The following is a 14313-nucleotide window of genomic DNA, read 5'->3' as shown; positions in this document are numbered from 1 at the left end:
CGGTTCCAACGTGGCAGTCGCATCTGCCACCACCAGTCGTTCATCTTGTCCAGCGGCACCTTCTGCCCGTTCACCGGTATCGGTGCTTCTTCCAGCGCCACAACCGTTTCTCGTTTTACCCACTGCGTCTCCGACAGGGCCAGCAGCTTCAGGTTCTGGTCCAGCTTCACGCAATGGCACCCCTGTCACACTTGGCACTCCGTCGCTTGTGCCACTAGCACCTGGTCCCAGCGGCGCTGCATTCGCCGCCCGGCCGTCGCCACGCGAACCAGTCTCGGCTTCGTCGTCTTCCTCCGCCAGCTCGGCGAGGATTCGTTCAGCAATCGCGCCCAGCGAGTCACTCGGTCAGCTGCTCGCCACCAGGAAGCTGCTGTGCGTCACCAAGTGCTCGCCTATGTCGTCCCGCACAACTTCCATGTTGTCGAACCCAGCGTCCTGCACAACCTTGGCCTGTCCTACCCATTGATGAGCGAGCTTCGTGATGCCCTTGCCTCTGGGCGGCCGCAGCACCCACACCAAGTCACCTGGGCTGAACTCCCGGCGCTGCCTGACACGCCGATTGTAGAACTTCTCGCGGCGGCGTTGGTCCTTCTCCAGCGCCTTCCGTGCCGCTTCCGTCGCTCTCGCCATGTTCGCCACCAATCGCCGCTGGTACTCGGCGAACTCCCCGACCTGCCGCACACCGCTCACGCGCAGCAACTCGTTCGGGGCTCTCAGCCGTCTGCCCATCATGAGCTCGTTGGGGCTGAACCCCGTGCTCGTGTGTCTCGCACCGTTGTACGCATAGGCCGCACACAGCAGCCACTGATCCCAATCATTTTGAGCCTCGGCCACGTAGAGCGCGACCATATCCTTCCACGAGCGATGAAATCGCTCGACGAGCCCTAGCAACGCCGGCCTGTACGGTACCGGCGTCGTCTGCTTCGCCTGCAGTGACTTCACCAGCGCTTCAATCACCGCGCCATTCAACTCAGGCGCGCCGTCCATGACGAACTCGCGCATCGGCCCATACACCATCACAATCTTCTCCAAGATGAACTTGGCGATGTCCTTCGCCGTGTGGTTCGGAAGCGCCGCCACTACCGCGTACCTCGTAGTGTAGTCGGCCGCCGCAAGCACATAGCGGTTGCCGTCGGGCGTGACTGGTAGCGGGCCAGCCACGTCGAGCGCCCATCGATCACCAGCAGCCCCTACACCTTGGCTCCGTAGCGGAGGGATGACCTCCTTCGGTCTTGCCTTCCTGCTCCCGCAGTCTCGACACGCACGCACCCATCGTCGCACATGCGCGCCCATGTCCGGCCACCAACAGTTCACTGCGAGCCTCGCATACGTCTGCGGGGTTCGTAAGTGACAGGAGTAGATAGAATCGTGACTCTCGCGTAGGAGTAGATAGAATCGTGACTCTCGCGTACAAAGCGCCACCTTCCCCTTTCTTCATGTGCACGTCGACCACCGCGTCGTCGCTCACGCCCTCGAGTGCGCTCGCTTCGCTGCCGTCGCCTAGTCCAATGCCAGCTTCGTCACTAGCGCCGCCTCGCATCCGTCGTTCGCGCCCGTGTTGACGGCCACCAGTAGTCACCGCGGAGAGTCTTGCTGCGCCATCCCTTGCGCTGAACATCTCCTGGCGCCTCGATACTGTCTCGTGAGTCACGGTGCTGCTGGAAACAGCTCGGGCTGGTCGCCCTTCGCCATCCCCAGCTGCAAACGTCACCTGCCGCCCTTGAGCCTTGGCCTGGTGCCGCCTCGCGTTCTGACCGTGCCTCCTGAAGAAGGTCGTACTGGGATCTTGCACTTGTAGACTTGGTCGTAGACACCGCCGAGGCTTGGGGCGAGGCGAGGAAGGTCACTTGGGGGGTTGAATCGAAATTCAGAAGTGATTGGATTGTTGGAGCTTACACCCTAGGCTAGTGCTAAAGACACGCGGCCGTGCGTCCTATCAACTAGTGCGTCTAATCAACCATCATTCTACACTGCTCGTCCAATCAACCTACTCGTCTAATCAACGTGTGGTCGTATTGGACCGGTTCGGTTAACCGGTTCGGGTACCTCGGACCTGGTACAGTGTACCAAGGTTCAGTACCCTGCAACACGCCCCCTCAATGCGAACACGCGTGAACGCCGAGCGCAGCCGTCAAGTCCTTGTGGCGTGGTCCGGCAAGTCCCTTGGTCATGATGTCGGCCAGCATGGTCGCAGTCTCGCAGTACTCGACGATCACTTCGCCGCGCTTGACTTCGTCGCGGATGTGATGGTACTTGATGTCGATGTGCTTGGCGCGGCCATGGTTGACGGGGTTCTTGGTCATCTTGATGCACGACTGGTTGTCTTCGAAAATCTTCAACTCGGGCGTGACTCCGCCTGCAGCAACCAGGATCTCGCACAGCAGCTTGTGCACCCACTTGCCTTCTTGAATCGCCAAACTCAGTGCGATGTACTCGGCCTCACTTGTCGATAGCGACACACTTGACTGCTTCTTGGAACCCCACGAGATCGGTCCGCCGGCGACTTGGAACAGGTAGCCCGACGTAGACTTGCGATCACTAAGATCACCAGCCCAGTCGGCATCCGAGTAACCTTGAAAGTCGATGTCCTTGCCCGGCGAAAAACGGATTCCGTGCGACTTGGTCCCTTGAAGGTAGCGGAAGATGCGCTTGACCACAATCCAGTGCTCGACTTGCGGGTTCTCCATGAAGCGTGACACATAGCCGACAGCGAACGCAATGTCCGGGCGAGTCGATGTCATCAAGTGCATGAGTGCACCGACAGCCTCGCGAAATGGCGCGTCCAACTTGGTCATGGCGTCGCTTGAAACTAGCTTCATGCTGATGTCGACCGGACTTGCAGCGGGTTTGCAGTCTTGCATGCCGAAGCGCTCCAGGATGTCGTTGATGTAGCGAGCTTGGCTGAGCGTAACACTGCCATCCGCGTTGTCGACCACCTCGATCCCGAGGATGAAGGAACACTTGCCACTGTCGGTCATCTCGAACCGCGACTTGAGTTGGCGCTTGGCTTCCGCGATCATTTCCGCCGAGCTTCCGGTCACCAACACGTCGTCCACGTAGACCAGCAGCAGAACGCATTCGCCGTCGACGACCTTGATGTAGAGGCATGGGTCGTAGCTTGAGACGCGAAAACCGATGGAGCGCACATACTCGTCGAAGGTCTCGTTCCATACGCGCGAAGCTTGCTTGAGTCCGTAAATCGCCTTGAGCAGTTCCACGCAGTCGAAACCGTCGTCCAGTTCCACGCCTTCAGGCACGCTGCAGAACACCTTCTCCTTCATCAAGCCGTACAGGAACGCAGTCACCACGTCGAGCTGGTCCATCGGCCATCCGAAGTACTTGGCAACCGCAATGATCATTCGCAGCGTGACGTACTTGACCACAGGCGAAAACGTCTCGGTGTAGTCGATGCCATACTTCTGCACGAAGCCTTTCGCGACGAGCCGAGCCTTGAACTTCTCGATCGATCCGTCCGCGTTGCGCTTGATCTTGAACACCCACTTGGTACCGACTGCGCGCTGGTTACTGGGCAGTTTGGCGGCGCGGAAGACACCTCGCAGCCGCATTGACTTGAGTTCGGCGCGAATTGCCTTGCGCCACTGGACTTGGTCTGGTCCGTTCACAGCTTCTTGAAACGTCTTCGGCTCCGCGCTGTCACTTGCTTCCACAGCATTCGCACTTGCACGCCAGAACATGGGTGGGGTCGAGCCGTCTTCATCGTCTTCTTCCGATTTTGCTTCTTGTGTCGCCGTAGATTCACGTTGGTCTTCGTCTTCCGAGCGTCCAGGCGCACTTGCTTCTTCAAGTCCAGCACTGCGACGAGGACGTCGAACGTTGTCGCGATCTTGGTTGTCCGGACGCGATTTGCGCTTCCCCGCCTGCGTGAACACCCTTGTGCCGGAGTCCTCGGAGACTTGCATGTCGTCGAAAACGTCGGTAAGTCGGTTCACTTCTTCACCATCAGCCGCCTTGGAGTCATCGAAGCTTGACTCATCGAATGTGACATCGCGAGAGATGACCACCTGCCCCGCCTCGATGTCATAAACTCGATACGCCTTGGAACGCTCCTCGTAACCCATGAAAATTCCTTCACGAGCTTTCGGGTCCCACTTGAGTCGCTTCTCCTTCGGCGTCAAAACGTAGGCCTTGCACCCGAAGATCCGCATGTGCTTCACGTTGGGCTTGGACTTGTAGACGATCTCGAACGGAGTTTTGTCGGGCGACTTGGGTGACGGCAGACGATTCTTGATGTAGATCGCCGTCATCGCTGCTTCCGCCCAGAACGTCTTGTCCAACCCAGCGTAGTGAAGCATGCTGCGGCCGATGGTCACGATGGTTCGGTTGGCGCGTTCAGCCGTCGCGTTGGTTTGGTGCGCATACCGAACCGTGGGCTGCACTTCGATGCCGTGGACTTCGTAGTACGCCAAGAGCGAATTGGTCGCGAACTCCTTGGCTCCGTCATGGCGCACGAACTTCACCCTGGCATCGAATTGTTTCTCCACCTTGGTGATGAATCGGCGCAAGCAGCCTTCACTCTCCGACCTGGCTCGCAGACAGAATCCCGACATGCAGCCGCTGGCTTCGTCCGTGATGAGCAGCAAGTAGCGGCTGCCACCCAGCGACTCTTCTTCCATGGGGCCGCAGGTGTCGAAGTGGAGGAACTCGAACGGCTTGTACTTGCGCTTGTTCGGGTTGCTTGGGAAGGGCTTTTGCACCATTTTCCCTTGTTGGCACCCACGACATTGGCTTGACTTCTTCGACGATGTCGGCATTTTCGCACCCGTCACCATGCCACTTGAGACCATCTTCCGAAGAACGTCATTCGGCGCGTGACCCAAACGCGCATGAAGATCCACCGCGTTGACTGACGCCTTGGACACCGAATTCGCAGCGCAGCTTGGGACTCGGAGCCAGTAGAGGCCGTCGATCAGGTCCGCGGAAGCCACGATTTTCTTCGACTTCTTCTGTGCGATGTGCATTTCAGCACCATCAAACACCACCTTAAACAGTCCGCTTCGGTTGATCTGCGGCACCGAAAGCAGGTTCTTGTTCATGCTCGGGACGTAAAGTGCATCTTGAATGCGGATGTCGCGCTCCTTGCCGTTGGGCAAAGTGACTCGCTGCAGGACCGTCCCGACTCCCATGATCTTGGCCGTGTTGCCGTTGGCGACCGTGAGTTCACCTTCGTCGCACACCTTGATGTCGACAAACTTGGCCTTGTCGTTGCAGATGTGGTGCGTGGCACCACTGTCGATCGCCCATGAGCCTTGAAACTTGTTGGTCCTGGAGACTCCACACTCCATAGAGACCGCGAACGCGACGCAGTCGTCATCGCTGTCGTCACGCCACTGGACGTTATTCGCACCGCGACCAGACCGGCCACGTCGTGCACCTCGATTCTCCTCCTTCTGCTTGGTCCAGCACTTTTCCACGACGTGCCCCGATTTTCCGCAGTACGTGCAGTGGCGACTTTCACGCTCGGCATTGAAGGCCCTCGCAGCGTCTTCAATCTTCACCTGAGCCGTCTTCTCGCCCTGCCGCTTGATGTGCTCATTCGTGAGCACCTTGATCACATCTTGAGTGCGCAGCTCTGCGTTGCTCATCTCCAAGTTGAGAACGACGTTCTCGAAACTCTTGGGCAGACTCCTGAGCAAGCAGATCGCCACGTCTTCATCCTCCATCTTGGCGCCGATGTTGCTGAGCTTGGCGCTGATGTTGAGGACTTCATTGCAATGATGAAGCACATTGCCGCCTTCTGCCATCTCCATGCTGAAGAGCTGGCGCTTCAAGTAGATGCGTCCAGCCTTCTGCGACCCCCCGTAGAGCGAACGCAGTCGCGTCCAGGCCACCCACGCTTCCTCGCAGTCGTCGACCACATGATGGTAGTCAGCATCCATGTGGAGCAACATCAGGCCGAACGCGATGTTGCTCGACTTGACGTAGTCGTCCTTGGCCCTCGTGTCCGCGAAGCTTGGTTTCGTCTCGCGGTTCACGACGCTACACACCGACTTGGTCAGGAACACGCCACGCATGTAGCGGTTCCATGTGGCGTAGTTGTCGCCGTTGAACTTGTCGATGGAGATCTTGGTGTCTTGGACAGAGGACATGGTGCTTGGGCTCATAACCTGAAGAAGGTCGTACTGGGATCTTGCACTTGTAGACTTGGTCGTAGACACCGCCGAGGCTTGGGGCGAGGCGAGGAAGGTCACTTGGGGGGTTGAATCGAAATTCAGAAGTGATTGGATTGTTGGAGCTTACACCCTAGGCTAGTGCTAAAGACACGCGGCCGTGCGTCCTATCAACTAGTGCGTCTAATCAACCATCATTCTACACTGCTCGTCCAATCAACCTACTCGTCTAATCAACGTGTGGTCGTATTGGACCGGTTCGGTTAACCGGTTCGGGTACCTCGGACCTGGTACAGTGTACCAAGGTTCAGTACCCTGCAACACCTCCGTCTCTTTGTCTTCCGTTTCATGGCGTTGGGCCAGCCTTGTTGGTGGGTTGTGCGCCGCTCGTCTTCAATCTGCTTTCCCGGGTCCGGATCAGCGAGCTTCAAGGCCGGGTCCCTTACGCTCGCTGTCCGTTTCCCGGCTGCTTGCTCGTTCCTGACCCGTTCTGCCCGTACACCTCGGCGAGGTCCGCCTTCTTCACGTTGCAATCCCGGACGAAGTGCCCCTCCTTGTTGCAGTAGTGGCACTTAGTCCCAGGGCGCGGCACGAACGGTGCCCGTGGTGCCCTCCGCTGAAGCCGTTCACGGTGCCGTTGAAGGCGCCCTTCACGCGTCTCGAACACCTCATCCTGTGTGACGTCTCGCGTGCCGTACACACTCACGTCGTGCTGACCTTCGACCTTGAACGCCTTGGCTCGCTGCCTGGCGTTCTGATCACCGCCTCCAGGCCGCTTGCCGCGTTCTCCGCCACTCGTCGTTTGATTTTTCGAATCTCCGCCCCGGGCGGCGCTTGTACCAGCGGGTACCAGTTCAAATCCAGGCGGTATCGCCCGCCACCACTCCGTCGCACTGGCTTTACCGGACAGCACCGGTCGCCCCGAGGTGTCGTACCTTGGTGGCCTCGCGGTCGTGCCCCACATCGGGCCGTACCCGCTCACCACACTCCTGAAGTTGCCGACCAATCCCGACTGCTCCTTGCTACTCGACGCTGTCACCGACGCCGACGCTGTCAAGGGCCCGCGCCCGTTCGCGGCCTCGCGCTCGTCCCAGCGCGCCATTGCCGAGTCCAAGCCAACACCATAGCCCTCACCGTACTCGCCTACGTGTGGCACCGCCATGTTCACGGCCTCATCCAACGTTCGTGGACGATGTCCGCGCACGTGCGTCGCTCCCTCGCTGCTGCTCATTCCTTTCAAGAAGGCATTCGCGAGCCAATCTTCGCCTACGTCGCCGCGCTCACCAATCTCCCGTAGAGACTGCGCGTACTCGACCAGTCTCTCTCCGCGCATCTGACGCCGCGCGTTGAGGAGATCGACCACCTCCGGCCCCGTGCGCTGCGTCATGTACTTGGCGCGGAGCATGTCGGCCAACGTGTTGATGTTCCCCTCCGACTCCGGTACCGACTCCATAACGGTCGCAAACCAGCGTTGCGCCTCGCCTTCCAAGTTCGACGCCACCTCGTGATACAACTGCTTGTCGCGACACTCAACGCCCATGGTCACCGCCTGCCGCCGGACCTCAGCCCGCACAGTCTTGAGCCACATCGTGACCGGCATGGCATCATCCAGGCCCTTGAACTTCGTGAGCTTGAGGGACTTCGCCTTCTCGCGCACGATGATCGGTCGCGCTGGCTCCGCCCCACTCATCGTCGTCGTGACCGGTGTCGCTGGTCCACGCCCAGTTCCAGCACCACCAGGACCGCCGTCACCACCAGTCCCAGCTGCGTCTCCTCGACTCCCAGTCAGCGGCGTGCTGATGGTCGCCTCCGCGCTCGTGTCGGTTCCCCTCGGCGTGTCCGCGCCGGTGCCGGCGTTGCCACCGCCCGGCCCACGCTGAACGCCACTCGCATGCGAGTCGCCGTCTGATCCACGGCTTCCTCTCAACGTTCGTTGTCCGCTGTCAGAGCCGGCAGCGTCTCCTCCTGCCGAGGTTCCGCCGCCCGATTGCCCGGTCGCCGTCGGCGTGTCGCCCGACGCGCGTCGAATCTCGTCCGTCGCCAGCACGACGGTGCCGCCATCCCCAGTCACCAAGGTGACAGCCGTCGTGTGCTGCCTCTTGGCCGCTTCAGCCGCCGCAGCCGTAGCTCGCTCCGCCGAGGCTGCGCGGCGTTGCGCACGCTCGTCTCTCGACCGATTCGTTTGTCGTCATCATGTCCGCTAGACACCACAGTAACACATCAATTAATCACACTCGTTCATCGTTTCGTTTTCGTTTTCGTTTTCGTTTCCGTTTCCGTTTCCGCGGCAGGGTCCACCCTCTCGACGCTAGACCCGCAAGAATCTCACGATCCCTGCACGGTTAGCCCCTGTATGACCACCATGTCGTCATATCCCACGCGGGGACAGATACCATTACTCTAGACTACTCAGTTGACACCTCCTGGAGCTGAGCCTCGCCTAGAACGGGAGCATGACTTCATGGGAGTCTCCAGCGTTAGCTGGCCCTTCGTCCACCGTTGACGACAGGGATAGGGACAGTGAGGAGAGAGCGATTATCGGCGACCGCAACCCCGGTAGGTCTTTAGGCTGCTCCCCGCAAGCGTTCCGGTTTACATGCAATATACAGCGGACTCGGAGCGACGGCACAAGTGCGCTAGCCGTGCTCCATGTCCCTCGGCACGACGCCAGCGCGCATACTGACGTCGAAGCCCCCGCGGTTTCTCTCCGCGGTCCTCACCACCCTACTGCTCTACCACGCGCATACGTAACCCCGAACAGCGTACCTCGTGCAGTGCCGCCGTACCCCAATTCCCGATAGGTAGCAACACTAACTCCGCGTCCGACACCAAGTAGCTTAGATTAGTTCGTCGTTAATGCTCTTCCCGCACTAAATCCAGAACTGAGGGCCAGGCTTGCCAGTCCGCAAGGCCGCACCCTCCTATCTACCGAAGTTCCCCCGATCCGCGCCTATCCTACTTGCTACGGTGTCCTTGCTAACCTACTCACCTCACGCTGTCTCTCAGCCGCTCATCGGTTCTTCCTCGTCGCCTCTCCTTCTCCGCATACTGCACGTCGTTCGTCCTATCCGTGTCGTCTCTCCTTGCGATCTTCCCGAGTCGCCCAGCTTCAATGGCGACCCTCTGCATCCCTTCTAGATCCCTCGCGCTTGTGGCACCAGCCCGCTGGCTTGCATCCGCCACCAACTGACTGCTCGTTCACTCCTTCGTCACCGTCCTCTCGTCATGGTGACGCTGTCAAGTCGATCACCGTTCGCCCGTCATCACCCGGGTCACCGTCGTGGAGCTTGGCCACGAGAAAATCCCTACTACTACAGCTTGTTCACTGAAGGTTGTTCATCCGATCAATTCCATGGGCTCCCGAGATTTTTGACTTCCCCATAGCTAGCAAACTACTTGTAGGTCACAGCCAGATATACGTATATAAGCGCCGAGTCGACGACTGACGAGCCTCGTTCTAAACGCGAGTCCATTGTTGGTAGGTAGGATAATCCACGAGACCAGCGCGAGAACAAACATGCGCCAAACATGTACAAAATGCGATTGCGAATTCAACACCGCAGGTGCTTTCAGCAGGCTCATACTGTTTGCAGAGTGCAGTTGGTAGACTTCAACTGCTAACTACAATCGCGACCAAATTTGTGGCGATTACACTTGAAGTTTCACCGTCGCTTGATTGGACTGAGACGCCCTGACACGTCGAGTACGCTGCCATTTTAACGTGAGCGCGCGATGATCGACGGGCGGATCTCCCCAACGTTTAATGGACACGCGAATACCATCCCGTTTGGGTCAAGCCGCCCATCTCGAGCGTCTGGCTGGGAGCAGGTGCTTGGGCAATGCGTTTCATCCGCACGAGCTCTATCAGCGCGCTGCCAGCGACCGCATACTCGAAGGCTTGCCCCAATGGCAGTCCAGGCGAAGTTCGTCACTGCGGGCCCCACCCATGCTTGTCACGCTGTGAAGCCATCGGCACCGCCGGTAAAACTAGCCGACGTTGAAGTTAACTGTATGCAAAGACAAGAGGAGTCCGTTGGGCGTCGAGCTTTAAAACCAGAAACGCAAGTTCGATCGCGTGCCTAGAGCGTGTCTGTCCGCCACTAGCATTCGCGAGCACCGCTGCCTCGAGAGCCTTGCGCACAGCCTCATTTCCCAAATCGCGCTCGAGCCCGCAAGTCATAGTCGCAATAATGGAGATCGTGCGACGCGGGGCCACCCCGCAGAACCTGTCACGCGTACTGGTCCTGGTCGCCAAGACCGCCAGCGCTCACCACTGCGGCGTCGCACTGCATGCGCACGCCGTGAACCCCAAACTCGAGGCGGCCGACATCTCGATGGACCAAGTGCGCGAGATCGCCATTACTGAGCCGCGCCCGCTGTCGCTGCGCCAGATGCGGACCTTCGCCGACGGTGGCGCCAAAATGCGCCTCATGTCGGCCCAGTTCCTGCACAAGGAGCTGCAGTCCCGGTTCGCTCGGTGAGTCGACCGGGTCAGGATAAAATTGCAGGCAGAAAGTCTCATGAGCTTCCTATGACCTTGTTTAGAGCGATCATGGAGCTATCGGACCTGCCTTTAGGACTGAGTAACACAGCAGCCATCCAGCAGGCCATCGGCGTTTATCGCCAAGAGCTGCATTGGATCAACACGACAAAGCCCCCGAGCACCATTGTAAGGCGGCTCAGCAGAGAAGTTACGGCCTTATGGAGGCCATACAGCTAACAGAGCTCTCTGTGCTTGGTGCGAACAGAGCGAGGATCGCCAATTCACGGAGAACCTCCGCCAGGCGAAACTGAGGGGTTCCAACCTTGTGCCGCTCATCTGCTACGCACTGCAGCAGCTCAAGGCCAAGGACCTTGACTTTGGAGCTCTCCAACTCGAGAGTGTTCAGGAAGACATCAAGGATCGACTCGACAAGTTCTTCATGGGCCGCATCGGCATCAGAATGCTCGTCGGGCACTACGTCGAGTCCCTGGAACAGCCCGGTGGCCGTGTCCACCGTGTCAACGTGGAGCAGATCGTCCGCGAGGCTTGCGACCGAGCACAGAAGCTGTGCGTGGAGTACTGCGGCGAGGCGCCGCGCGTCGACATCATCGTGACTCCAGGCGCGGGTTTGCCATTCATGTACGTGCAGTCGCACCTCCACCACATGGTGTTCGAGCTGGTGAAAAACTCGATGCGCGCAACTGTCGAGCGCCACCGCTCACGAGCGAAGCAAGGCCACAAACAGGTGAAGCACGCCGTCGAGCGTGTGATGAATCCGAAGAGCTCGTCGCTGGGGTTCTTCCTCCCAGCCGTGCAAGACGTTGCTGGGGTCAAGATCTTCCCAGACGCGTGCGAACTGCCCACCGACGGTGAACTGCCGCCCGTGGAGGTTGTCATCTGCCAGGGCAAGGAGGACCTGACGGTGAAGGTGACCGACCAAGGCGGCGGCATCCCCCGCAGTCGCTGGAACAAGCTCTGGCACTACGACAACACCACTAGCCCCTTGTACCCGCCGGTGGACCCGGAGAACTACCCGACGTACCGCGAGCAGTTCAGCGGCGGCGGCTACGGGCTGCCGATGGCCAGGCTGTTCGCGCGCTACTTTGGCGGCGACATCACGCTGAGCTCGCAGGAAGGAGTGGGGACGACGGGCTTCATCCACGCGCACCGCCTGGGAACCAACACGGAGTCGGTCGTCCCGCTCCGGCGCCGCATCCGGGCCGTGGCGGACTGGGAGAGCGAAAGTCTCGCCGCGTAAGCAGTAAGGAGCCCCGTTGTAGTCTAGTGAAGGATGTAGGCGTACGTATCGTAGCAGCTCGAAAACAAATGCAGCAAGCCGATTGATTGCTATGGCTTTGGGGTGCTGAGTCAGGTGCTGCCGACCACCGGAAGGCAACTTCCACGTTGAAGATGATTCGCGCCGATGACGTCGTCGACGAGCGTGCGGTCCGACCATCGCGGCAAACAGCAACTTCAGTGTATGCCTCGCTCGGCATCCATGCTGGCAGCATGGCACCCCGCTGGCCAGAGCTTGGGCTCTAGAGCCTCTAGAGTAGAGAGGCCAGCTCGGACGCTTGCGTTTCGGCGGGCGCAGCTTGCGTGTCTACTAAACCAAGACGACCAATCACTTGTTGTGACGCGGCCAGCAGCAGCCGAGCACGCGACCAACGTCTCCGTCTCCTCGGTGGCGCGCGCAGTGCTCGAAGGCAGGCGAGGCGAGGCGACACCTTCTTGGCCAGCATCCAGCCACTATGTAGCGCCCGCAGCGCTTGTGCCGGGGCCGCAGCGTGAATGGTCCCCATCGTCGTCCCCGCGCTCTGGTTCTGCCCGCCGATCGTTGAAGTTGAGCGAGGCAAAGTTCTTGTGGCGGGGCCACTATTCGGGGCGCTTCAGTTTTGCTGCTTGCTCAAACGGCCACAACGGAATCCGCCATGGACTCGCTGCGGCGCGGCGGCAGCTCCGCGTGTCGACTCGCGGCGGGCCGCGCGCGCCTCGCCCACGCCCGCTGCATCCAGATCCACCGCTTCGCCCCCGAGCTGTGCGTGCCGCGCTTCCTTCTCCCCGCGCGCGCAGTGGCGCCCATTTTCTGACCTATTTCGGTGGTACCCCTGACCCATTCGCAGGCACGAGACGCCCATTCCGATGGACCAAGTGCGCGAGATCGCCGATATGGAGCCCACGCCGCTGTCGCTGCAGCAGATGCGCACGTTCGCGGACGGCGGCGCCAAGCTGCGCATCGTGTCGGCCAAGTTCCTGCACAAGGAGCTGCAGTCGCGGTTCGCGCGGTGCGTGTCCGCTGGTCTGTCGACTAGGCGAGGTGAAGCTAACTGTGTGCGTGTTTGTGCTGTCTCTTAGTGCCATCGTGGAGCTGTCGGACTTGCCGCTCGGGCTCAGCGACACGTCGTCCATCCGCGACGCCATCGACGTGTACCGGCGCGAGCTCAAGTGGATCAACACGACCAGGCCGCCCAGCACCATTGTAAGAGGGCAGCTCGTTGAGCCTCATAGACATAACGGGGTAGAGATGTCTGAGTGCGTGTGACGTGTGCAGGCGGAGGACCGGCAGTTCACAGAGACGCTGCGTCAGGCCAAGGCGAGGGGCTCCAACCTCGTGCCTCTCATTTGCTACGGTTTGCAGCAGCTGAAGGCGACGGACCTTGGACACAGCGCGCTGCAGATGCAGAGCGCGCAGGAGGACATAAAGGACCGCTTGGACAAGTTCTTCCTGGGGCGCATCGGCATTCGCATGCTCATTGGCCAGCATGTAGAGTCCCTGGAGCACCCAGGAGGGCGCGTGCATCTCGTGAACGTTGAGGAGATCGTGCGCGAGGCGTGCGATCGTGCCACTCAACTTTGCATCCAGTACTGTGGCGAGGCACCGCCCATCGAAATCCATGCTACAGCAAGTGCCAGCACGCCGTTAATGTACGTGCGCTCACACTTGCATCACATGGTAAGAAGCAGTTGCAGTTGGGTTTTGCACTGGGATTTCTTGATCTAACCTATTTGTGGTGGCGATATGTGAAGGTCTTCGAGCTGGTGAAAAACGCGATGCGTGCGACGGTGGAGCACCACAAAAAGCTCACGCATAGAGCACCTGGTGCGGTAAATCATTTCAAGCAGGTGATGAACCCGGATAGTCCGTCCTTAGGGTTCTTTCTCCCGTCGGTATGTCCTGCCACATTATTTCTTGACCCTACAGGTGCTTTATGCAATGCTCACGGCCCGTATATGCTGGCGAACATTCCAGGTAAACGATGTGTCGGGCGTCAAGATCTTCCCTGACGTTAGCAAGTACAAGCTTGGAGGCGGGCTTCCACCCGTCGAGATCGTGATTTGCGTGGGTAGCGAAGACCTGACTATCAAGGTGAGCGATGAAGGCGGTGGTGTACCTCGCAGCCGCTGGAATAAGTTGTGGCACTATGACTACACCACAAGCCGGCCATGCCCGCCCATCGACTCCAATAACTACCACAGTTACAGACAACACTTCAGTGGAGGTGGCTACGGACTGCCCATGGCAAGGCTATTTGCCCGCTACTTCGGAGGCGAGGTGACATTCAGTTCGCTGGAGGGATCAGGGTCGACTGGGTTTATCCAGGCGCACCGCCTAGGAACGAGCATGGAAGTTGTCCCTGGCCACGCGTCCTTTAATCTCCCGCCGCTCTACTCGTAACCTAGAGACATGACATGTTGAATACT

The 14313-nt window shown here is 59.5% G+C and overlaps 5 protein-coding genes across 6 annotated transcripts; 2 read left to right on the top strand and 3 right to left on the bottom strand.

Moving 5' to 3' along the window:
- Positions 1-345: 345 nt before the first annotated feature.
- Positions 346-1540, bottom strand: IUM83_04130 (Enzymatic Polyprotein; the record flags this gene model as incomplete). Its single annotated transcript, XM_067928183.1, has 2 exons — positions 346-1240; positions 1413-1540. The coding sequence occupies 2 exons, from the start codon at positions 1538-1540 to the stop codon at positions 346-348; spliced, it is 1023 nt and encodes a 340-aa protein (XP_067793826.1).
- A 556-nt stretch (positions 1541-2096) lies between these two features.
- IUM83_04129 (Integrase catalytic core protein) lies at positions 2097-6107 on the bottom strand (the record flags this gene model as incomplete). The annotated part of the gene is made up of 2 exons (XM_067928182.1): positions 2097-3258; positions 3376-6107. 2 exons carry the CDS (start codon positions 6105-6107, stop codon positions 2097-2099), a joined length of 3894 nt encoding a protein of 1297 aa, XP_067794023.1.
- A 463-nt stretch (positions 6108-6570) lies between these two features.
- On the bottom strand, positions 6571-7818 carry IUM83_04128 (Retrovirus Polyprotein; the record flags this gene model as incomplete). Of its 2 annotated transcripts, none has more annotated exons than XM_067928180.1 (1): positions 6571-7818. In XM_067928180.1, one exon carries the CDS (start codon positions 7816-7818, stop codon positions 6571-6573), a length of 1248 nt encoding a protein of 415 aa, XP_067794025.1. The 2 variants fall into 2 exon arrangements, with proteins under 2 accessions (XP_067794025.1, XP_067794024.1); XM_067928181.1 differs by having other exon boundaries at positions 6571-7461.
- Positions 7819-10318: 2500 nt separating this feature from the next.
- On the top strand, positions 10319-11869 carry IUM83_04127 (pyruvate dehydrogenase; the record flags this gene model as incomplete). Its single annotated transcript, XM_067928179.1, has 3 exons — positions 10319-10605; positions 10674-10797; positions 10877-11869. 3 exons carry the CDS (start codon positions 10319-10321, stop codon positions 11867-11869), a joined length of 1404 nt encoding a protein of 467 aa, XP_067794033.1.
- Positions 11870-12542: 673 nt separating this feature from the next.
- Positions 12543-14287, top strand: IUM83_04126 (Pyruvate dehydrogenase; the record flags this gene model as incomplete). The annotated part of the gene is made up of 6 exons (XM_067928178.1): positions 12543-12649; positions 12735-12896; positions 12967-13090; positions 13163-13564; positions 13639-13779; positions 13862-14287. 6 exons carry the CDS (start codon positions 12543-12545, stop codon positions 14285-14287), a joined length of 1362 nt encoding a protein of 453 aa, XP_067794034.1.
- Positions 14288-14313: the final 26 nt, after the last annotated feature.

This window comes from Phytophthora cinnamomi (assembly GCF_018691715.1).
Source record: "Phytophthora cinnamomi strain GKB4 chromosome Unknown Contig27, whole genome shotgun sequence".
Taxonomy (NCBI): domain Eukaryota; phylum Oomycota; class Peronosporomycetes; order Peronosporales; family Peronosporaceae; genus Phytophthora; species Phytophthora cinnamomi.
Note: the sequence above shows the minus strand (reverse complement) of the source record. Positions and strands in the feature narration are given on the sequence as shown.